General features: G+C 42.7%; 1 protein-coding gene across 1 annotated transcript in view; it reads left to right on the forward strand.

Annotated features, from left to right (window-relative positions):
* Positions 1-26,278, forward strand: part of KIAA0408 (KIAA0408 ortholog) — a 124,859-nt gene that overhangs the window by 6,495 nt on the left and 92,086 nt on the right. The window contains exon 3 of the mRNA XM_086927016.1: positions 11,975-12,226. Coding sequence (XP_086783142.1) covers positions 11,975-12,226 — 252 coding nt within the window. The remainder of the gene's footprint in view (positions 1-11,974; positions 12,227-26,278) is intronic.

The raw sequence follows: 26,278 nt of genomic DNA on the forward strand, positions 1-26,278 counted from the left end.
CCAAACTTTCAGGGGACGCTCAGAAACAAAATGTTCCATTTTCCTGAAAATTTCAGCCAATTCCGTCCATCAACGCCAAAGTTATTCAACATAGAATTTTCAGAAATCCCTATTCAAAAAAATCCTAACTATATATACCTACTGGCGACCGCCAGTAGGTAATACACACACACACACACACACACATATATATATATATATATATATATATATATATATATATATATATATGTACATTACCTACTGGCGGTCGCCAGTAGGTATATATAGTTAGGACCTAGTTACCATAGGAAATTCCGAACATTCTATTGGGAATAACGTTGGCGCCGATTGAGGGATCTGCCTGTAATTTTCCTTAAATTTGCCTCGCTCCGCTCCTTCCCTGAAAGTTTCGGGGGGATTCGTCAAGCGGGGCAGAGAAAAAAGGGGGGTCCCAAAACGTGTTTTCCCCATGTTAATTTCCATAGGGACATTCTGACAAGGCTACAGCTCGAACGGCTGAACGGAATTATACCAGATTTGGCAAAATGGTAGGGACTGGTATGCAGCAGTGCCTTTTGTATGTTTGGTGTAAATCCCTCCAGTAGTTCTTGAGAAAATTGAATTTGACATTTTTCAAATGGCAATTTCTATGGGACCTTTAGACACGGCTACAGCCCGAACGGCTGAACGGAATTACACCAAACTTGGCAAAATGGTAGGGACAGGTATGCAGTAGTGCCTTTTCTATATTTGGTGAAAATCCCTCCAGTAGTTGTTGAGAAAATGAATTTGAGCAAATTATATATCTATATGCGCTCAACATTCTATTGGGAATAACTTTGGCGCCGATTGAGGAATCTGTGTGTAATTTTCCAGAATTTTGGCCAGCTCCGCTCCTTCCCTGAAAGTTTCGGGGGGATTCCTCTAGCGGGGGCCGAAAGGGGGGTCCCAAAACGTGTTTTCCCCATGTTAATTTCCATAGGGACCTTTAGACATGGCTACAGCCCGAACGGCTGAATGGAATTACACCAAAGTTGGCAAAATGGTAGGGCCTGGTATGCAGATGTGCCTTTGCTATGTTTGGTGAAAATCCCTCCAGTAGTTCTTGAGAAAATTGAATTTGAAATTTTTCAAATGGCATTTTCTATGGGACCCTTTAGACACGGCTACAGCCCGAACGACTGAACGGAATTACACCAAACTTGGCAAAATGGTAGGGACAGGTATGCAGTAGTGCCTTTTCTATATTTGGTGAAAATCCCTCCAGTAGTTGTTGAGAAAATTGAATTTGATCAAATTATATATCTATATGCGCTCACCGTACGCGCACCGTACGCGTACAGTACGCGTATGTGAGCGTACCCTTACATGCTCGAGCGAGTTTCTGATTGGCTGGCAGTCAACTGTCAACATTCCAAACTGTCCAAACCAGGAAGTGTTGGCCACCATCTTGTTTTTCAGGACAACTGAGGCACAAGAGAGCCCAAAACAAGAGTGGAAAACACGAAAAGGGGGCAGGGTAGAGACCCCCCAACCCTCTAGCCCTTCTCAGGGGGTCCCAAAAGGACCCCCAAGGGCAAAAAAAATAATTGCGGGGTACGCGCACCGTACGCGTAGGGTACGCGTACCGTGCGCGTACCCCACGATTAAAAAAAAAAAAACATTTTGCACTTGGTGGTCCTTCTGGGACCCCCTGATAAGGGCTAGGGGGTCAGTGGGTCTCAACCCTGCCCCCTTTTCGCGTTTTCCACTCTTGTTTTGGGCTCTCTTGTGCCTCACTTCTCCTGAGAAACAAGATGGCTGCTCAGGTGGTCCCAGAAGGATAATAACATATATAAACGTTATCCGCTAATAGAATTAGCATTTACAAAACCTTTGAAATTTATTGAAAAAAATTATAGGTTTCACGCCTGATATAGTTAGGAATTAGCATTTAAAAAACCTTGCAAATTCACTGAAAAAAACATAGGCTTCAAGCCTTATATAGTTAGGAATTGGCATTTAAAAAACCTTGCAAATTCACTTAAAAAAACATAGGTTTCAGGACTTATATAGTTAGGAATTAGCATTTAAAAAACCTTGCAAATTCACTTAAAAAACCATAGGTTTCAGGAATTATATAGTTAGGAATTAGCATTTTAAAAACCTTGCAAATTCACTTAAAAAACCATAGGTTTCAGGCCTTATATAGTTAGGAATTAGCATTTAAAAATCCATTGAAATTGCTCCTATATAGTTAGTTGTACTAACTATATTTCGCGCACCCGCAATGCACTGCTGATGATGTCACATATTACCTCATTCATGACATGGTCAGTGACATCACTGATGACATCTCAAAAGACATCACTGATGACATCACTGATGATATCATTCATGTGATAATACGATGCACCTCCTCACACTCTAAATAACCTTTGATACACCCAGTGTTAAATACAGACTACCATTCTTGAAACCATTGACAGACCAATACCAGTTACTACATACGCACTCACTGATTCCTAGGTCTACACACACATTCACTCATTCACCCCTAGAATCACTCATACATACAGTCACTCATCAATACAACACTATCATATGCACTCACACACCTATACAGACACTCACACACTGCCACTCATCCATGGAGTTACTCACAGACCTAGTCAGTCATGCAAAGAATCAATCACACTTCCATTTCCTCAACTATACAGTTATACACACAACACCTTACTTATTCAAACATATACTAACACATATTTACTCTCTTATACAATCACTGATACAAGTACCCAATGATCCATATAGCCACTCACACATTCACTGGCTCTCATGTATAGTAATTTATATATGCCAACTCTCACTTTCACTGTGTTTTACATATGTACTTACTTGCACATGCAGCACTGAGATATCCATTCACTCACCAACACACCCATGCACACAGTCAACCACCCATATAGCTGTTTCCACATGCACTCTTGAACTCATACACCTAGTGAATCAACTGCTCACACATCTATGCACAGAGTCACACACCTCCCAGCCACCCACACACACACTCAGTCTCCCATTCAAATACTTGGGCAACCAATCAATAACCCATATAGCCACTCATATAGCTACTGATCAACACATGCAGCAGCTTACATAACAACAGACATACTGATGCACACATTCAGACAGTTTAGTCACTAACCCATGCATTTAGTAAGACACATTTAATCACTCACTCATACAGTCAGTCACGCACCTACTAAATCCTTCATCCAGACACTTATACATCCACTCATTCTTCAATATGTAAAACATATTTAAACTTTACAGAAACACACAGTCACTGGATGATGTCATCAGTGATGTCAAATGAGATGTCATCAGTGATGTCATCAGTGATGTCATTTGATATGTCATCAGTGATGTCATCAGTGATGTCACTGACCAACTAACTATATAGGAGCAATTTCAATGGTTTTTTAAATGCTAATTCCTAACTATATAAGGCCTGAAACCTATGGTTTTTTAAGGTAATATATATATATATATATATATATATATATATATATATATATATATATATATATATATATATATATATATATATATATATATATATATATTTTTTTTTTTTTTGAAATTTTTTTTTTCATTCAATGTGGTCTGCTCACAGGATCGCTCCACAGCGGGTGCTGGCCTTGGGCCAGACCAATGGCCAAAAAGAAAATTTTTTGTACAAAGGACGCCGCACACAGCAACTTCTTTTTACAGGTTTATTTCAGTGCCCAGTCTAACACCAACGCGTTTCAGCCTGACGGCTTTGCTCAAAAAAAAAAGTATATATATATATATATATATATATATATATATATATATATATATATATATATATATATATACTTACTTACTTATTTTTTCCCTGACAAAAACAAGCAACATTATAGTTAGGTGAAGTTCTCACTGACAACCTAAACGTTTAGAAGAAAAAAAAACACAGACATTCAGCAGTTATAGTTAGCAGCTCTAAATATAACTTGCGCCCCCGCCGTGCACTGCTTATGACCTCATATGACATCACTGATGACATGTTCTATGACATCATTGATGACTTCACTGATGACGTCATCCAATGGGTGCACTAGTTTGTTTTATAGGTTACATAGTGGCAGATAAGTACCATATTGCATTTCTACATAATTTTGTGCAACCTGTGTCCAGCTAATGGGTGTAAGTGTTTACAAAACGCATGTGCTCCTAATACAGCACAGGTGTGTAGAGATATTCAACCTATTATAAATTTTTGTATTGAAGACTAACTCTGTCTGCAGGTGACAGCTGACTTGTTTTCATTATGTCCCACACAACTTGTTTTGTACTGCAGAAAAAGTTTCCAGCAGCACAAATAATCTATATACTACATACTAAGTATTGTAAGTAGCCTTAAGTTATTGGACAGAATTGTCTCAGAATGACAATTTCGAATTGACATAGAAGACTATGCAATAGGGGCTAACCTGTGTACATGTGCTTTCTTTTGCTTCAGAAGAAGGGCTATCTGTAATGTTTTCACCACAGTATGAAGGCTGTGGGTAGTATGCTCTTTAGAACCTTATGGCCTTGGTTATTTTAAGTGAATAGTCACTCTTTGGACATGTTCTGCATTGAGTGTACTCTGTTCTTAGTAGATAGTTTTAATACTCTGTGGTGTATTTCTCGTGAGAGTTTTACTGTCTGCAAACAGTGTGGTACAGAGTACAATCTCTCCATAGAGTAAACAGTGTAAACAGTTATCATTTTTCCACTCATATACACTTAATTTATCAATAAAGGTTCAGTGCCTGTCAGGGGTTTGATACCGATAAAGATCGTCCAAAGTAGGGCATTAGTTAAGTAACAGGGCTTGAGTATCTGAAGGAACTTGGTTTTCCCTGAATAGTTGTATACAGTTTGAACACCATGTGCACTATAGGTTACCATTTTATCTGTGGTTCAAAGAAAACATGAATTTGTCTGCCTATGAAGCGTATTCTATAGGGTAAAAGTTGCAAATAACTCGCAAGGAGCACGAGCAGGGAGCAGGCAGCACACTTGTTTCCTCAGCAAAATGGCAGTCTCCCCAGCAGCCAAGCAGGTCAGCACAACAAAGCAAATTCCATGTGGTGGTCTTCCTGGTAGCACAGCAATCCTCTGGTGCTGTATGAAGAGCCAGTAGTGTGTGGTTACCCAAGCAGTGCCTAAAATCATGGGGTCAGAGCCCATGTACTTATATTCAAAATGTCTTTGATCTGGAGGTAAGATCCAACAAACTTTAGAAGTGCACAGCACCCCCATATAATCCCCAGCCCTGGCTCCGGACACACTAAAGGGGGGCGGGGACAGCATTGTGAAAGGCAGGCACAGCTATATTCAGGTGTCAGTGACAACTCCTCCCACCACGCTAGCTCAGAGAGACCCATCAGGATATGCTGGGCACTCCTCAGCTCTCCCTTTGTGACTGTCCAGAGTAAATGCCATGACAGGGAGGAGTGGCGGGCACTTAGAAGTGCATGTGTCTGTTTGGCCGGCTGTCTTAGGCCGGCTAAACAGAAATGCGCACTTCTATTTCTCCAACCTAGCTGTGTTGCACAGCTGGGTTGGAGAAAAGCCGCAGGCTCCCAGGCACTGTCTGAGCGGCCTGCTCAGACCAATCCTGGCACTGCGAATAGCATAAGAGCTGCGCATGGACTGGCTGGGGAGCCTGTGCTTTTCTCAAAGACTACTTGGAGAGAAGCACTGAGGCAGCCGTCGGAGGCAGCGAAAGGTAAGTTTTAAAAATTATTATTTCCCACTAAATTCCCACCCATCCCTCGCCTCCTCACTTTCATTTTGTGACAGCCGCCACTGCTCCCATCACAGGCCAATTCTCCTGGGATGGGCCATGGGCGTGCTAACCAGGGATGCAAGGGGGAACAGCAGCAACTTGTTTTTGTTGAGCCAGAGGACGGAGATGTCTCCGAACTCATCCATAGCCGCAGCAATATAGGCAAAGCAACGTGAGGGGAGGTGAGATAGAATAGTGCATCATTCGCATACAGCAATATAATGTTGCAGACATCCCCTAGGCATATTCTCCAATCCCACAGCTCCTGGCATGCCCATTCCACGAGGAGTTCCATTGCAAGCGGGGATAGGAGCAGTGAAAGAGGGCAGCCTTGTCGCGTCTCTCGTTCCAAGATCCATGTGTCCAATCAGCGGCATCCCGGGCACACTCCAGCACTGGGTTCAATGTATAACAGCGGGACACAACTGCAAATGTGAGGGCCAAAGCCCATGACTCTCAGCACCTCAAGTAAGTAACCCTATTCTACTGTGTCAAAGGCTTTTTTTAGGTCAATAGAAACCAATGCTAGCTCTTCATCATGATGTTCGACTTCGTGGAGGACGTGGGCTAAGCGTCTCAGGTTCATTCTGGTATTTTGGCCAGGTATAAACTTGCACTGGTCCTTATGTACCAGTTGAAACATGTGGGTAGTGTAGGAGGGTGGATACCTGACTATGGTTACCCCAGATTTTTTGCCTTCTGTTTAGCTGGTTTTCGACTTAGTTGGCCTGGGATCCTGCTAATCAGGGTCCCAGGCTATCTGCTCTCTCCGTAAAATGGACTACATGCACCCTAGGTGCATAACCAATCTTGTACTGGACACCTTATCAGCCCCTGTACAGTGCACTATAGGTGCCCAGGGCATAGGTGCATCCAAGGCCTACCAGGGGCTGCAGCATATCTTTTGCCACCCCTGACTGGTTCTTAAATTGACACAACTGGCTGATCACTCAGCTGGGGCAAGGTGGTGTAATCACCCCTTGCTTAGATAATAGTATACCTATATCTAAACCTATATCTGGACACATATATACCTATAAGTCACTCCTATGGCAGGCCTTAACAATCCTGGAGGCAGAGTGCTTGGTTTTATGTGAGATGGTTCTCTAGCATGAGCTGAGCCTGTCTCCAGCTGTCGGGACCAACTCCCTTAGCTGTTCCGGGATATTGCCATAACCATATACTCTAGTGCATTATAATCCATCGCAGTTACTTGCTAACTTTGGTTTGGCTTTATCAAAACATGTCGTGTAAGGTGTCATATGCTTTGGAATACTACCCCCTCGCCAGTCCTGGCGACGGGGGTAGCATTCCACCCTTCTAGAGGGAGAAGACATGTTACTTTGCTAAAACGCGGTTAATTCTAACCAGAGCCTCAGCATCACAAAATGGATGCTGCTGCCACAGACACAAGTCTGACCTCCTACTGCTGACCGAAACTTGGCAGGGGAGGCCTGGACAAAGGGTTTCCTGTCGCAGGGAGGTGCTACACCTCCCCAGACAGGAGATAGTGGAATTTAGCAGGGAGGTTTGAAGAAACCAGACACTGGTTGGGGAGCACAAGGCTTCCCCTTGCATAATCCAGTCAAACCGGTTCTGGGGCACACCAGCCCCAGTCCTGGCGCGAAACTGGACAAAGGGAAAGGGGTGTAACCACCCCCTTCCCTGGTCCCACCCACAGGAGGGACCTAGCAGGTAATCCAGCCCACAGATTTGTAATAAAGGTGGGAGCAGTGCCAGCGCACAACAGATTATCCTGACAAACTTTGATACAGAACTCTGGACCCTTCGACATCCCACTCGACGTGGAAGACTGAAGAATCTCCCTTGTGGTCAAGGAGTGACCACCCTGTGCAAACAGGCACCATCCAGCGCCTCACCGTTTGCTTTGTTGCAGTTCCCGCCGGAACTCGAGCGACAGAGATCGACAAGACCCAGCTTTCCTGCCTTCCAATAGCCAGATCCACAGTCCCAGCAAGTCTGAGACCCGTTGAGGCGACCTGAAGCGTGGGGCCAGCCATCTTGGAAAAACTACGAAGTGCTGACCGTGCAGCTTCCGAGGCTCTCTTGAAGCTGTGCATTGGGGTTTGAGAAGCCCCAGCCCCGAGCAGCTTTTGCACCGAAGCTCACCCCTCCACACTCACCGAGTCCTGCGTGGGGCCCTTCTGCACTTTTCTGCTGGACGCGTTGGTCCGGTCGCTTGCCCGTTGGCTAGTGGCCCCAGTACCGACGAACCCAAGAATTTACACTGCTAGTCTGGTTGCTCCAGACTGGCCCTCGCTCCCCTGAAAAGGAGCACCCGCTCTGACCTTGCTGGTCCGAGTAAGAAGCGATCTCCCAATCCTGCGTGGGTTGCATTTGCCAAGGTCTGTTTGCTCCGATCCAGAAGCCGACACCGCCGACAGCGAGAGCCTTCGTGGGACAGCTCGTGATCCACTCCTGGACATCCTCGGTGCCCCAGAGTCCACGTGGCAGCGGAGACAAGCTTCTCGACAACCACCTGATTGCGCCCGACATTGCCTGGTTCATTCCTGGTTCCACCCTTGTCACTGCTGAGTGACCCAGACTCTGTCCCCTCTGCTTTCAGGTACTCTACATCTTCGATCCACCCTTGGATCCAACCGGACACTTCTCTTCTGGGCGCCTGCAGCATCTTCATCTCCAGGCACCATCGAACTGCGTGGCGAAACCCGACACACTTTGGCACCTATGCACCCGCTTCCTGTGGGTGAGCTAACACATGAACGCCGGTGCTCCTGCATTGGTATACACCTCTAGTGTCTAAGTCTAAAGTTTGGTAATTCTAGTCCAGTCGGAAGACTCCTAAAACTGTAACTCGATAACTTTTACGCACCATTGACTTTGCATTGGTGCATGCGTGTGCTTTTAGCGCTGCACCCGAGTCCCGCGGGCTTTTCCCGACTTCATCACTGCTAGTCCCGAATAGCCCCAGCGATTCCCAAGGCCTCAGGCCTTACCACTGTTCGATTAGTGATACTTATACCACTATTTTAGTATGTGGTTTGAGTGGCCCCTGGCCTCATCCATAATTGTGCAACTTTCATATGTTTTACTGTGCTTTTGTTTAAACGCTTGTGCTTCTAGACTCATACAGAGTATAGAGGATTATTCTGAGAATAAATACATATATTTTTTTATTATATGTAACTTGTGTGGTGTCCTTTCATTTGATATTACAGGATTGTATTTGGTAAGACAGCTGGCTTCACATGCCCTCTGGAGTTTAGCCTGAAGGCTGCTTAGTCCATGCTACCCTTAGGATAGCTTGTCTATAAGGTTGACTTACAACCACCACCATAAGGGATTGTTTGGACTGATACAAGATGCCCCCAGAATTGGAGACATCATATATCAGGCCAACTTCTCACAGGTAGCCAGTCCGTTTGCGAATAATTTACAAATTACCTTTATATCCGAGTTAATCATCGTGAGAGGCCATAAGCAGCGGGGTCAGCCTTGTTGCCTCCCGGTTTAAGGAACATACACACAACTCCCTCCCTCGTGGTTGGTGGCAGTATCCCTCTATCGCATGCCTCAAGGAAAACTTCCAAGAGTCCCTGCATAGTTGTGGCTGTGAGCGCCTGATAGAATTTGGGTGGGTAGCGATCTCCCCCGGTGCCTTAGCTCACAGGAGTATACTCAATGCGGATCTAAGCTCTTCAAAGTCTGTTTGAGCATCTAAGGCCTCAGCTGTCAGCAGTTCGAGCAAGGGGATATTCTGGGTCTTTAAGAATGTTGTGTATCAGTATTGAAATATTATGTGAAGGGGTTCTATGTTAGACTGTGTGCAAAGATGAGATACTTTATTCAACCCTATTTGTGACAATAGTGTTGCACCATAATAGCTATTAGAACATTGGAATGTTGAGAGCTCCGTTGAAGACAATGGAGTAGCTCCGGGGTTATAATGGCAGCTATAAGCCTTCTGCTCCAACATTTCCCTATGTTTGTCTTTCTGTTTCTCCCTTTTTCATTCAGAATATTCTTCCCTTAGTAGGTGGAATTTTCTAATAGCCTTATAGCCCTTTTGCCTCAGGCTATTCCGGTTGATAAAGGCCCTGTCCCTCATTATAAGCCATTTCCTGCGGCTCAGGCTTCTAACTCGGGTTCAGGGTCTTTAACAAGTGGTATAGCCCTCTGCAGTGGGCTATAAGGCTGTACTATAGGCTCATCCTGCCTTGAAATGATGTCATAGCGGCCATGGAAGGAGCATCTTTCTTCTAAAATGGCACAGAAAAGTAACCTGACAATGGGCCTTGTGGGGCTTCAGTCTACCTAAACAAGGAGTTTGTTTACAAACATACCCTTTGGTTGACACACATTAGTCTAGTTATTTCCCCTGAAACACTTGATGTCCTATGCATCTTTAATATCTAGATGGGAGGACAACGCAACCCATGTGAATACATACTAGAAATCACAAACTATTGCCACAACACATTAAGTAGCAAAACATTTAACATGTTGGACACACATTTACTTTTAGTTGCTTTCAGAAAGGAGTTACCTTCAATGTTGATTTCATGTGTGCTTATCTTAGAACAACCCTTTTTTGCCAGGAGTGTCTTCTTTATGATAGATACATGTTCACCTGCTCAGTATTTGAAAATTCTTTGCTTTGGGACTGTCTGACTTACCACAAGGAATATGTAAGGCATTAATGTCTCTGACAGTCTCCATTGCATGAGTAATCCTCGCCCAAGTTTGGAACTGTGTATCAGTTCATGAAGTGCCTTACTGATCACATAGACAGAATTTTGCAGATTCATGTTGAATAGAAATCTAGAAACTTTTACGAACCAGAAAATATTTGATACTTAAGAAGAGGGCACGTTATCTAATATTGCCCTTTCCCTTGACATTTTAACTTTATAGCAAATCACTGAAATATTACTTCATTTGAGACTATGCGTCGTTAACTGTATTTGTAGAGTGAATGACAACAATGTGAACAAATAGGCTTTTCCCATAATTTTCTGAATCCTTCTTGGTCCCAATCCTAACCAGTAAACACCTTAAATACAATTCAGTTCACATATCTGTGATATATATGTGTTTTTCAATGGTTGGTTTAATATTCAGTCTACCCATCCATTCATTCCTTCATTGCTAAAATGGGCAGTCTTATTCCAAAGTGCAATTGAAATAATGGATACCATAAGTAAATGTTCATCAAATCTACAAAGGGAGCATTGACCATGGGACTATGTTGCCCTCTTGAGTTTTAATGTTCAGGTAACTAAAAGAACAGCGAAACAATGCAGGAAGAGGGAGGCTGTGAGATGGCAAACTGTTATAAACCTTACAGTAGGATTCATGTATGCCTGAAACAGCGATGCTCAACCTGCCTTGGACGAACTCAAGCTAGAATTAGCACTGTTGGGGTGTCCTCCGAACACAACGTTTGGAGGGTATAAGAGATGGAAGGTGTAGGACATGCCACCATAATAGTCACGCTAGATAGCTGTCCAATGTGTTGGCAGGTCGGGTGTGTGAAAAGTGTGTTTCTGGTTTGTCCTCAGAGGAATCATACTGGAATATTCTGGTCAGAATATGGTCTGACTGAAATATTATGGCATACATATTACTTTCTAATTGCACAGTATTTCTGTAAACAATATTCAAAGCAAGCTTTTTTTGTCAGCCTTTATTTCTGTACATGATATTCTGGTGTACAACCACCCTCGGATACAGAAGTCACATGAGGTACCTACTCAAAGTTATTGGGAAATTGTCTGCATGAAAATTATACTCGAGGTATGTCCTTGGAAACTGAATTTGAACAAGACATCTACTCACTATATTGAGAGGTCGTCTGCTTCATATTTTCTATTTAAACCAGTCACCCGCAGGCAAAATGTGTGCAAAAAGAGTAACAAAAAAACACAATTATGCAAAATATGCACAACTCATACTACTGATCAACACAAAGTCACAACCATGTAAATACAAACAAAACCACCTGTATTCACTTTTTGTGAAATCATTTTGTTCCCCAATCACCAAATATAAACTTATTTCCCTTTCAGACTGTTCATGGTTTAGGTTTACTTTTGTCTTTTCTATTGTATATTTCTAAATGTTACCTTCTTGTCAATGCAAAATTTTCCTTTCTTTTGTTTTCTGAAGCTGGAATCAAAGGCCAGCAGGACATGTGAAGATAAGACTACGCCAAACCTTCAGGAAACATTCAAGACAGAGGTAAAAGAGCAGAAGCTTTTACTACCAGACACCCACTCAGCAGCCATGGACCTGCACAAGCAACTGGAGAGTACTGAAAGGAACTGGAAAATGGAAAAGATGGAATTGCTAGACCGATTTGACAGTGAGAGGAAGGAATGGGAATGCCAGTGGAAGGTCATGCAGAAGAAAATAGAAGAGGTATGTACAAAAAATAAACTGAAGTTTTATAGAAAGCAAACCTATGAGGCTGCAGGTTGCTAGTCTAGCATAACACAGTTTTAATTTTCACGCTCATCCTGGATGTGTTCTTGAAGCCATATCCATGCACTACAAATCCTCTGTAACATAACTTAGTATACATCAGATTGACTCTAATCGATTGCTGTGTGATGATCTGATGTAGCACAGCACCGGCAGTTAATTGTCAACACCGGCTCTTATGATGGTCTGACACAAGTTGATAAGAAAAGCAGAGACTACTTTTGGAAGGAGCTTTGGGTTGTGCGAAGAACCACTTTTTTCTCAATGGAGTTGGAAGAATGGTTCTTCTAATGTTAATGCCTGAAGCTCACTGACACGTCTTAGTGAACTGATAGCAATTAGGAAAGCAATCTTCCAAGATAGGAACTGCATTGGCTAATTGTGCAATGGTTCAAAAGGTAGACCCATCACTCTTGTTAGAACAATATTAAGGTTCCATGCAGGTGCAAGGGGAACCTTTGGTGGTTTCTCTCTTTTAAGGCCTTCCAAAAAAGCTTTAATTACTGGCACTCTGAACAGAGATAAGTGTTGTCTGTTCTGAAGATATACAGCCACTGCTGCGAGGTGTACGCATATGGATATGTATGCAAGGCAAGCACATTGCAGATGCAATAGATACCAAATTATTTTTTGTATAGAAACATTGAGTTGTTCAATTGTTTGGTTATTGCAAAATATAGCAAACCTTGTTACGTTTCTGCATAGCATGCTCTAGACGTAGGTTTTCTTGCTTCTTTAAGGATTATCATGCAATCTGGTGGTAGATTTAGGTATCCAAATTCTATGACTTCATGAGCTGGATCGCTAGGTTGAGCTCTTTGGGGTTTGGATGTCTGATTTCTCCATGGTTCTGAGTGAGAAGGTTTGAGGTGAGGTTATTTTTTTTATTCAGACGCCATTTTGAATCATGATCGAAACTAATCCTTCGCTATTTCTGAGAAAATGCCTCTGCTAGGTTGGATTTTTCTTCATTAATAAATAGCCTGTTCTTATTAGCGCACACCTTTCTGACCAGATAAAGGCCTCCTCCGACTTTTCTGGTGACAGGCACAGCTGGAACAAACTTGGACTTTGCAACTTTGTGTAAGATATGAGCACTGAGATTACTATTTTTTCTTGTATTCCATTGCTTAGCAGCACCTGCCTGGAAAATTCCACTATGGGCGTGTTCTAGCCCAGTTACGAAATGTACATAATGTATCTTTATGCTTGTTGATTTCAGTCCCTCTGCAGCACTCCTAGCAACTGGTCTATAGATTCACATGCGCCCTCACTCATCCTGCGACACCTATGGTTGTTGCAGTTCTTACTATTATTCATATTCTGCATGCATGGACATCAGTATACTGTACTTATTTTGTCCATTCACACCCTCATCTAACAGTGGATTCGAAGCCCATGAGCACTATTACAGAAGGGAAGAATCACCTTACCTCATGACTGGAAAAGACTTCTTGGAAGAAAAACAACTTGCAAACATCCAGACACTAGATGGGAGGAGTATGCAAAGCATGTGAATCTACTGCTCTACATGCCAAGAACAGATGCTTACAGGGTAAGTCATATAACCCTTCTGTGACGAATGCCGAAAACAAGGAGGATTTCCAGTTTGCCTGTGTGTGTTGGATTAAAAAGACCTTCCCTTGTGTTGACTGAAACACATTTGAACCCTTTGATGGTCTGAAGCTCGGTTGGCAGTTATATTGTGATATGTTTCCTGAAAACAACTATATATACTTATGGTAAACCTCTTGAAAACACACATAAACAAACAACAAACTAACATTGTTTTCCTATAATACACATTCCAAAAACATAATTTGATCTGCATTTGATAGGTAATGGCAATTAACAGATGGGAATTCAGCATTGATCAATAACTCGGAAACAGGGCAACCAACAAACACCTTGCTTTGACCAATATTAGTAAAAAAAATAAGTCTAAGCTGAATAAGCAAGTTAGTTTGACAATTTCATATGATACACTTACCACAAAAATAACTTCCTCTTAGCACTAAGCACCTTATCATCTGAGGACCAGAAAGTTTAGAAATGGATTATGAAGTCTTTTAGAAGTTTCTGGAATTATAAGTGAAATATTTCCGCACTAATGGGCTAGCGGGGGAAGATTTAGATAAATACTATTCTGTCTGTTTATACCTTTGCATTGAGTGCAACACGGTTGATTAGAGCCGCTCAGCATAGAGTTTAACACAGTCTAACCTTGAGTAAATCAATGCTCCTGCTAAAGTTGAACTAGTGGCAAATACATCAGTTATTTTTTTTATTTTTTATTTTACGGAGTTTTATATAGTGCGAACTTGACCCGAAGGTATCGGGTATTTAAGACACTTTACATAGCACTAGTTGCTTTACATGAAGACACATTCATTTTTGTTAGGCACTGGGAGATTAAGTGATTGCCCAGAATCACAGGATGTTCAGCGTCATTGCGGAGAGTCGAACCCAGTTCCCCAGATTCAAGGTCAACCACCCTAGCCGTTAGGCCAACTCCTCTCCCCATGTTATGTTATGTTATGTTATGTTACGTTACGTTATGTTATGTTATGTTATGTTATGTTATGTTATGTTATGTTATGTTATGTTATGTTATGTTATGTTATGCTAGAGTCATTAATTATAGCGCACGACTCACACCCCAAGGTGTATCTTGTGCTTGGCAACCGAAAAGACAAGTTCAAAAACAGGTTAAAGCAACCATGTTTTTAGGAGTTTTTTAAAGGTACAGAAATCTTGACACATCCTCATTTGCAGGGGGAGCTTGTTCCAATAGAGAGGAGCGCATGTATTCATGCCATACCACAAATATACTGTAGACATGGATATCAAAATTGATTTTGCTTGGTTAGGAACAGTATTATATTTAACATAATTAATATAATTTAATTTATTTATTAAAAGATGTGTTAATAGTTGTTTGGATTGCACAGATTCCTAATTAATAATAGTAATATTATCAAAAACTTCTATAGCCCTTATGCAGTGTCCATTGCGCTGGCACACATTTTACTCTCTCTAAATGTAAAGGGGGCATTCTATTATCTGTAAATGGATGTGGTTTATTCCAATTTACTAGACCCTAATTAAAACTAATCGAATCAGGTACACTGTCCCCCTCCATATGTATAACCAGCTCAGAGGTGAATCCCGACAATCCATCACTGCTGAAAGCTATTAACACCCAATAAATAAACCAGAGCATAAGGCAGCCTCTCTTTCAGATCAGTGGAGATGGAAGATAGTGTAGAGATTTAGCATTCCATGAGACAGAACTATAAATAGTCATATAATAAAATATAACATTTGCTTTATAAACAAACAGTATTAGTGGCTATCTCTATTTCTGAAAAGTCAACATATAAAAAAATAAGGAGTGATTGAGTTCCTATATTGTTTTGGAACATAAAATATGTTAGTTGAGAAAGAACTAACATCCTGTGAAGTTTTAAACTGGGAAACACTTAGTACGTAAATGTCCTAGTTGAGAAATGTACAGAACAATTTTCAAGCGCAGCTATATTAACAAAAAATGGTCACTGACGATGTGAATGCAAGTGAGTGATTTGAATGTGAATAAAAGAGAAATATCTTTGGTGTGCAAGTGGATACTGTGGTATTAATGGGATGTTGATACATATGTTCATGATTATAAATCACTTTGAGTGACTGCATTTTGCTCCTTCATAAAATGCACTTCCATACACAAGTTTCCATTAGTGCTATTGTTGCCAGATGTTATATGAGGACGCATTTGAAGTGAGCACAAGGCACATTCCGGCTTTATCAGTTCCTGATTCTTTCCAATGCTGTTGTAAATTCCTTTTAAAGTGGACTCCTGCTGTTTACCGCATATTGTATTGTGTGTGTACATGGACTCAGTTTCAATAGCAGCTGGTGTCAGGGCAGAGGGTCAGGGCGGGTGGGGGAGAGGGAGTGGAAACCAGAAAATGCAAAAAAAAACGAGCACACAAAAAGAACTTACCTGCTGCCTGCTGCATCGCCGCTCTTCTCTGGCTCCACTGCAGCACAGGCTCTCAGACTTCTCTGCGGCGAACCCAGATGCTGCTCTCATGCTGCTGGCAACATGAGAGCAGCATCAGGACTGGCCTGAGCTCCCTGGATTTGCACTCCCAAAGAGACTGGGAGCATTTGCCTTCTCTCTCTGTTTCGGCAACGCAGCTTGGGTTGGAGACCTCTCAGTGCACATGTCGGTGTGGCCGTCCTAAGACGGCCGGCCAAACCCCTCAATTGCCCCGCCCACAAGACACGGCCCTTAAAACTTGAAAAATAAAATTATAATAAACCGGGTTTATTATTAATTTTCAAATTTTGAGGTTGCTGGCAGGGGGTGCGACGCTCCTCCGCTATAGAGGAGGAGCCACTGCGCTCGGTTTCACCAATGGTTCTTTGATAAACTTTTCCTAGGAAGAAAACCAAACTTAATGGTGTTTAGTTTGCAGCACACTTGCAATAGTTTTATTTAAATATAGATTGGGTTTTAGTATCCAATATTTTATACTGTGAACCCTTTTTTGCTACTTCTTTTTATCTTCTTTCTTTCTTCTTTCTTTCTTTTTTGCCTTTTTTTTCCTTTTTTGCAGCCTTTCCTTTTTTTATTCCTTCTTTCCATCTTTCGTTCTTTCTTGTCTTTCCTTTTTCTTTCTTCCCTTATCTCTTTTTTGGCTTTCCTTTTTTTTTGTTCCTTCTTTTTTCTTTTTTGCCTTACCATTTCCTTTCCTTTTTGTCATCTTTTTTCCTTTTTTCCTTCCTTCTCTCCTTCTTGCCTTTTTTTTCTTCCTATACTTCTCTGTATTTTGACTTTCCTATTTTTTGCTTTCTTTTTTCTTTTCTTTCCTTCCTTAATTCGTTTCTTTCTTTTCTTCCTTTCTTTCATTCTTTCTTTCTTTCTTTCTTTCTTTCTCTTTCTTTTTCTTTCATTTTTGTCTTTTTCCCTCTTTTTCTTTTTCTTTCCTTCATTTCTTCTATCTTTTTGTTCTTTCATTCGTCCTTTCTTTCACTATTGCTTTCTTTCATTTATTCTTTCTTCCTACTTTGTGTCTTTCTTTCCTCCTTTATTTATTTTGCCTTCTTTTGTTTTTGTTTCTGGCCTATCTTTCTTTTTGCCTTCTTTCCTTTATTCTTTCTTGTCTTCTTTCTGTTATTCTTCCCTTTTTCTTCCTCTCTTTTTGTTTTGCCTTCTTTCTTTCATTCTTTCCTTTAGTTTTTTCCCTACTTTTTTGAATTCCATGTTTTTTTCCTTTCTTATTTCTTATTTTTTTGCCTTCTTTCATTTTTCTTTACTTCTTTTTTGCCTTCTTTCCCTCTTTCTTTTCTTCTTTCTTTTTTAGTCGTGTCTCTTTATTACTTTTGTTTCTTCTTTCTTTTTTGCCCATTTTCATTCTTTGCTTTCCTTATTCATTCTTTTTGTCTTCTTTCCTTCTTTCCTACTTTCTTCCTTTTTGCCTTAATTCCTTACCGTTTTGCCTACCTTTCTTTTTTGCCCCTATTCCTTCAGTTTTTTGTCAAACTTTCTTTATTGAGCTTAAAGAGCATTTTCTAAAACAATGACAGTAAGTCAACAAAGGATACCAGTGATATACATAAAAAATGCTATTAGTATATAACGTTTCTGCCATGTAGCTGTATCCTTGGCTTAAACAGGCCAGTGAGATAAGATATCCCTGTCACACATTCCAGAGGTCAAAGGGCCCTGGTGTAAGCGCAGGTGGAAAGGCTGGATTAAAGTGTATAGGGGTAAAGGGGGAGGAGAATGTTGCCCAACCAGATGCTCGGTTCACTTTATCCCACATCTTAAGAGCCATTCTCGTTGGTGTACTAAGATATGCATTAGTGGGTCAATCCACCCTCGGTTTCTACAGGACATCCCATATGTATCTACCCACCATTGCTCTATCCATGTGTAGCCAATGTTTGTCGGATCCTCTTAAAGACCATTCAGAATTCAACCTTAACTGTGTTGCTCCATAGTACAGATGAAAATCGAGAAGGTCCAAAGCACTGGAATCTTTCACGAGCCGTAGCAACTTGTAGGGTAGCTGGGCCCTGTGGTCTTGCCAGATAAAGCAGGCTACTAGAGAGCGAAGAGCAGGGAGAAAGCTAAGGTCAACTTCAAAGAGGAGCCCTTGGAAGAGGTATAATAGCTTTGGTAAGACGCGTATTTTGATCCCATGGATTCATCCAAGCCATGAAATGTACATGGGTGCCCATTTCTTAAAGTCTGCTTTTAGTTGTTGTAAAAGTTGGGGATAGTTTGCATGGTACAAGCCAGCCACTCTAGGGGTGGTTTTGAAACCCAGTTATATGATTTCATTTTTGGCCCAGTGGAAACTAACGGAACCTGCCTGGGCACTGTCGAATTTAAAAGGGAGAACGTATGTAGAATGATGCGGAAACCGGCCACTTCCTCATAATTTGCAAGTTCAGCCTTTAGTGCGGCTAGGTAGGACTGCAGGAAGGTAAGTGACAATAACACATCATCTGCAAATTGCGAGATTATGTGTTCTACTGATCCAAATGGTTGTCCTTGGATGGAATGAGTTGCACGCACCTTGGCTGCCAGGGGTTCAGTACGTAGCACAAATAGAAGTGGGGAGAGAGGACACCCCTGTCTCATCCTGCTTTCTATGAGTGCCATAATTGGCTTGTACCATTGCTATAAATTGTTCACAGAAGCCAAAATGGCACAGGGTATAGAAGAGGAATGAATGAATAGTTTATTTGGTTATTACTTAAAACCATTACAAGTTTGTGAAGTACAAATAATAAAAACAATACAATTAAAATACCTTGTGATTAAAAAAACAGTACAATATATGTGCAATTCATAATAAAAGGATATAGTAAAATGCCAAGAACTGTTAGTGTGTTCACTGCATAAAAGAAGATAATATAAAATACAGGACACATAATGGTGCATAGAGGAATAAGTTCCGATTGTATAGTGAATGAAGGCACCTAAATTAGTGGCTAATATCCTTAGCAGTTTGGATCTTTAGTGCAAGTACCAGGGTTAAGGTGCGAGGCACTTTGTGGCAGGCTGTTACTTTGTACAGCTTATTGGGCAGAGGCCAGGGCTGAAGAGGGACTTATATCTCAGTCCTGTCAAGTATCACGCATCACGCATTAGACTAACGCATTTCAGTCCGGTGCACCGCATCACCGCACTGAAATGCATTGTCACGCATATTTGCATATGTCTGTGAGCAGTCACTGTGAAGGCTGAAGGTGTAATGGTGTGGCATAGCGCTGCCCGTGGCTGCTGCGTGCGCCTGCTCTTAGGTGAGGGAAGTCGCCGCTGGCAGGCTCAAGTGCCACAATGTATCTTAATGTGGTGATTCCTGGCGCGGTGCGACTCTCAGTCAGACAACGTGACTTCAGGGCTGGGCCCAGACATGTTATTTGAATACAATTGGTCGGCCGCACCGCGGGACGTCACATCCTCCTGCTACAGCACTGCGGGAAGTTTGAGAGAAAAGCAGGATGTTGGAGCTCACTAAGCGTTGGGCTGGGCTGTCTCTCTTTCTCAGCGCTGCTGTCTGCTCGCAGCTGCCCGTCCGCCCACGCATGCAATAGGGCTTATGATGGGCTGCCACCTGCGACTAATTCTATATTGCCGAGACCGCCTGAGGGAGAGTTCAGCAGTGGAGGCCATCAGTCTAAGTCCTCACACTTACCGAGCGGTAAGGTTCATTCGGCGCCGCCAGGAATATCAGACAGGACTTATGCGGGCGACATAGCAAATCAAAATAATTTGCCCCAGGGGTGGATCGCGGCCTGAGTCCAGCACCAGTACTGCAGAGTGGCCAACACACACTGCAGTCTCCCTGCCCTTACTTCCCACTCTCCCACGTACACACCGCTTGCCTCTCCCATCTCTTATGCCAAGACACAGGGCCTCAGAGTCCGAGTTCTCACTCCTCTCTGGCCCCACCCTGGAACACTGTGTGCACAGAATATGCAGCTCCCCCAGGAGACAAGGTAAGGCCCCCACTCGGGCCCTTCTCCTGCCACGCCCCAGGATCTTCGGACAACTGCGTCTTCACGTGACCCCACCACGCTCAAGCCAACACAAAGAACTCAGCACAGTTCATTTCAATTTTGCATTTACACTACTAGTCTCAACCGAGGCCCCTCGCTTCTTTTGTATCTTCAACACTAATCTCTCTGGCTGCTGCAGTGTTAGTTACACAATATCGTTTCCTGGAGTCCCGGAGTTTAGCGAGCCCTGAGCCAGGTGACGTAGGTTGAAGTCACACAGATCTGTATTTTAATTGGGTGGCGCCTGTGACTCGGGTCAGTGCTGACGGAACCGGCCAATTGACGCACCAGCATCATCAATAGAACATTGTGTAGGTCTCTGTGAGAGCCTTGCTGAGGCTGTGGTGTGATCTGTGCAAGGGGGGTGGGGCGATGGACCGGGTTATTTTTTTGTCTTATCAGTCGAGGGGAATTTTTAAAAAATATTGCTGCTGGCTGTGAGTGACCTGTCTTCACTCTTCCTCAGTGCTACTTGTTGCTCAATCAATGCCCGTGCCTCTCTGCGTCGTCGTCCACAAGTCAGCGCTGTCATTCTTAACTTTAAATGTAGGTACCTCATCTGTCACATGCTCTCTGTGCCTGCAGTCTGGGAGTCCCCTTACACGTGTGAGAGGCATGGTAGGGTGCAAAGAACGCCCCATAACTCAGGGAGGGCTGAAGGGCCTGGTGGTCAGCCTGAGGTGCTTTTGATTTATGTCTTTCCTTGTCTTCGTTGCTTTATTTTGATCGCGAGAAAGTGTCACTCACAGTTATTCAAATGTCACTCATAATTGCACTGAAATTTTGAAACTGTCACACATAGCAATTTGAAACCTTGGCAGCTATGATATCTGTGTTTGCGAATACAAAGGTTAAATGCAGCATGCATTGTGGCAGACAATTGCTTCATACAGTTTATTGCGCTGTGGCCAAGGATGAAGAGGGACAGTTTCATGTTTTTTTCCTTTAACACAAAGTGGGCATAAGATATGAATTTCCCAAATTTGCCTACTTCTGACACAGATTCCAGGGAATATAAGAGGTGAACTGCGTCTTCAGTCGAACAGGTGCCCTGTTGTAAAAAATTGGTCTCAAAAGGGTTCGGCGATCGAATTAAAGTGAGGGACAACAGTTATATATGTGCCAAGAATTCCCTTCTTTACTTGCATAATCTGCATTGTATGATGTTATCTAGGGATCTTCAAGTCAGGTTCAGTTCTTTAATTGGGAGTGGCACTAATGTTGCTGATAAGATTTGAATTAGAGCCCATTTCCCCACCTCCTGTTGTAGATGGATCTTGGCTGTGTGGTTTCTGTGAGGCATTTTTAGAGTGGCGTGTAGGGACATTATGTGAAGAGCTTCCATGTCCACCTCATTTGAGCGTTCATACAATTGCTTTTTTATTGCTGATCTAATGCTTTGGTAGCGGATAACATTTGTATTCTAGTTTTCCACTCCAAGTTGCAAGCACTCTCTTGCAGCTGTCAGATTTATTGACCTAGAGTTATTGGATTTTAAGAAAATAACATTTCTAAGTGTCTCATTGTGTTGTCAGCAGCTATTGTTTTCAGGAAAAAAAACGTTGCCAGGGCAGCCATGCACTCAAGTTTTTGTTGGACCAGGCCAAACTCAAGCCCGATCAGTGTGCTCCTTGTATGGGAAAGCAGATGAAACAGGTTTTAAGTTCCAATGATAACATACTGGGGAATACCTGCTGGGCATAGTAAACTGAGAGAAGCAGTTTTGCCCAGAGCACCCTCCGAATAGCCTCGGTCATTAGAATGTCACGGGTAGTGTTTAGTTTGCAGGTCCCATAGTTGAGCATCCTTCCTTTCCTCTTCCTTTTTTGTAAGTGGAGTATTGGTCTCCCCGATTTGCACAACCATGTACCCAAATATTTATAGTTTTGGACACACTGTAGCTTTTGTGTCCCCATACACCACCTTATGGACCTTTTTTGTTGGATATCGCCCGAAGATAATGATCTTTGTTTTACTAACATTGACTACAAGGTCCATTTTTGTGTTATACATGTCCAGTGCATTGAGGGCTTTTGTAGGCCAAACTTTGTGTGATATAGGAGCACTAAATCATCCACATATTGCATGAGATGGATTTTCCTGTTCCCAATTTTTGGGGTGGCTAAGGTCACACCTGCAAGAGCCAGATTCAGGTCAGATGTGTACAGATTAAATAGGAGTGGGGCTAAAACGCATCTCTGTTTTAGCCCTCAATCAGTGGCAATTTTAGCTGCTGCTGTCTCCCCGTACCCATGTACTTGTATGGAGGGACATGATGGCATGCAATAGTTTGTGACAGATGTTCAACTTTTCTAGTTTCTGCCAGAGGATGGTCTGGATGACTCAGTCGAAGGCTGCAGATTAGTCCATAAAACAGGAGAAGATAGGGAGGGTTGTGTAGAATGTTGCTTGATGGATTACGTACAATAGGGTGGCAATGTTGTCCACTGTTGACTCTCCCACTCGAAACCCAGTTTGGTAGAAAGATAGAAGCGGGTCAGTGTATGCTCAAGTTACTAACTCCTGCTATAAAGTGCTGGCATAGGCTTTGCCCTCGATGTCCAGGAGTTATATTAAGTGATAATTATGTGGATCAGTGTTGTCTCCTTTCCTAAAAATGGGTTGCAACAAGGAGCCCTTCCATGCCTTTGGAATGTTTGTGAAGAGCCTACAATTGGCATACCAAGGAGCAAGTATTGAGGCCCAAAACTGCATGGCCTCTCTAAATAATGACCCGGGTCTTGGTGGGAGCAGATGCATCGTCCTTTTTGATCCTCTTCAGTATGACACAAGTCAACAGATCGCTTGGCGCTGAGTACTCTTTTGAGGCCGTGGGCGTCTCATGTCTGCTTCTTGATCACCCATCCTCAGGTCTGTGTTATTGTACAGTAAGTTGTCTGAGCACTCAGTGTAGAAGTACTTGACATGTGCAATCCATTCCCCCTGCAGAGACCACGTTTCATCTGTTGCTGGTCCCATGGCTGAGGGTGTTAAAGTACTGCCATAATTGTTGGGTTTTATTGGCAGATAGCAGGTCATAAATTTTAATCCACTTTGCCTCCTGATCTTTTCCGTGCTCCCATACAAGATGTGTGTGGTTCTTGGCAGCGATCCTTAGCTGCTCCTTTGAAAAGTTACATTTCATTTTACTGTGCACTCTTTGTTTTGCCCTTAGGTACTGTGTGCTTTTTTGTCATTTCTGGGGCTAGACTAGACATGTGGGTTGTGTTTTTTTTTCTACTACAGTCAAGGGTTTTCCTTGTAGAAGTGCACACAAATCCGGTGACAGCTTGGCCCAGCACTTAACCGTGGCTGGTGTTTGCTCATCAGGAGACCAGCTTATTTTCCAGCTTTCGAACGAACCTCCCAGTGGACCTGGTTGTCCATTTGATCCTTTGCACCACTTATAGGTCTCTTCATCATTAGCGCACCCCAGTAGGCATAGAGGATTGTGAGTTCTAGCTGAAACATTTAGCTGGACCAGGAGGGTGGCGTGATCGCTCGCATTTCGTTGGATCACCTCATATCCTGTGATGCATTTGCTTAGACCCTGGCTCAAAAAGATGTAGTCAATGATAGTTTTGTTTGTTGCAGGAGGGTGGGTAAATGATCCACAGGTTGTTCTTTTTTCCTTTCTGGTATGCAGTATGCAGACTCAAGGGTGAAGAAATTCAGAAAGGTGTTGAATCTCACTGAGTCATTGAAACCCCTAAGCCTTACACCGTCCTCACCGAGTTGATGCATGTTAAAATCCCTCAGCAAGATGATTTCCAAAGCTTGGTACTGGGTTATTTGTTTTTCCAAGAGGTGAATCAACTGGTCCAGGTTTTCTAGAAACCCTGAGCCATGGGAGTTAAAACAGACATTAATAATTAATATAGATAACTGGGTGGCTGGGCCTTTAAATCCTTATAAAATGCCAACATGGAGTATCCCTGAAGTACTTTGCATGTCAAGGAATGTCAAGTTTATTGAGTGTTTGATATGTTTAGAAATCCCTCCCTAGGCCTTATTGAACAAATCTGTTTTTTTCGCAAGCTTTCATATGGAAGAGGTTGGATACCTTCCCAGCGAACAGAAACAATAGCACAGCCAAAATGCATTTTTAGTAGCTTTTTTTAACTAGGTGGACCAGCCTTCGTAGATTGTTGCGTGTTTGCCTGCCTTTAAAAAAAAAAACGGACTGATCCGGATCTAGTGGCTAGTATCTTAGAGTACAGCTTGGTGTCTAGGTTTACCAGCATGATGGGCCTAAATGAGCTACAAGACTGATTGTCCTTTCCTGGTTGTGGGGTGACTGATATTAATGCTTTGCTCATCGAGGGGGTCACGGCATGAGCTATACCCATGTAGTTAAAAGGGCTGTGAGATGGGTAACCAAGTTGGAGTTAAAGGTTTTATAGAACAAGGCTGTAAACCGATCAGGCCCTGGCGATTTGTGGAGTTTCATGGTGTTGACAGCGGCCTGAACCTCGTCATCCCTTATTGAGTCTTCTAGAACCTCGCTGTGGTCCGCTTTTACCTCAGGGATGTCTACTCCGGCCGAGTAGTCCAGCTGCGCTTCTTCAACTGTGGGGTCAGAAGGGTAAAGATTTTTATAGAATGCACTAAAAGCCCTAGACTTATCTTCCCCAGCTGCAGCCAGAGGCCTAGACTCCCAGGAAATGTGTCCAATGTATTCTTTCTCTTGTTTGGCCCTGAGATGCAGCATCAGGTGAGAACCCACATTATTAACCTGGTCATATGTAATTTCTTTTAAGGTATAGCAAAGTGAACTCTACTCCATTGGTGCAAATTGCATTGAGTTTTCCCCTCAGAGCCGTAACTTTCCATTGCAGGGCTAAAAGTCAGGATCTCTTTATAGGCTTGTTCCGCCCCTTGGAGTTCAGTCTGAAGTGCTAGTCTTTCTAGAGATTTCTGCTTCTTAAGGGTGGACAACAGGGAGATACATTTCCCCCTTACCACTGCTTGAAGGCGTCCCATGTATTTGACAAATTAGTATCTTGTGGGTCGTTTATGTGGAAGAATTCTCAAATAGTTTTACGGATCTCATCCCGGAAGAGTTGATCCCTAACAAGGGACCCAGGAAAAACCAGCTGCAAGATTTGTGTTTGGGGTATCTCATTCCAGTATCAACACTACTGGTGTGTGATCAGGAAGTGTGATGGGGTGAAAGTCTGCCTCCACTATTGTGTGAGCTATGAATTGACTTATGAAAAAATAATTAAGGTGCAAATATGTGTTGTGAGAGTGTGAGAAAAAGTATAGTCCCTAGTCTTAGGGTGGGTGGTTCTCTACTCATCTACTAAGCCAATGGAATTATTTACTTGTTTCTGGACCTTAGGGAAGCTCCCAGTTGTAGATCTATGGGAATAGGTGCTGTCAGTCCTGGGTCCCATGTAAGGTTGAAATTTCCCATCAGGGCGATCTCTCCCTACGAAATGGCCCCCAGAAAGAGAAAGGAATTCCCTTGAGTGAAGACAGCAGAAGTAATTACTTGGTAGTAATATTGATGAATATGAAGAAAATCTTGATCCAAAATTATTACATCAGAAAAAAAGTGTTTATAATAAAATTGAAAAACAGAATTGAAGGGGAAAGCTAAAGTGGGGCACATATGTTTTTGTCTGGTTAGATTATGACTGAAAAAGACAACAATCTATCAGGGGGTTATAAAGCGCGAGGGTCTCAAGGCGCTGGGGGGGGGGGGGGCGCAACTCCGGGTCAGTCAGAGAGCCAGGTCTTGAGTCTCTTCCTGAAGGTGTTCAGAGTGGGGTAGCATCAGATGTTGACTGGGAGCTCATTCCAGGTCTTTGCTGTGACATAGGAGAAGGCTCTACCTCCTGCTCTGGTTCTGTGGATGCGTGGGGTCTTTGCCAGGGCGAGGTCGGTTGGGCAAGGGTTCCTCTT

The sequence above is a fragment of the Lissotriton vulgaris genome, chromosome 6, assembly GCF_964263255.1.
Source record: "Lissotriton vulgaris chromosome 6, aLisVul1.2, whole genome shotgun sequence".
Classification (NCBI taxonomy): domain Eukaryota; kingdom Metazoa; phylum Chordata; class Amphibia; order Caudata; family Salamandridae; genus Lissotriton; species Lissotriton vulgaris.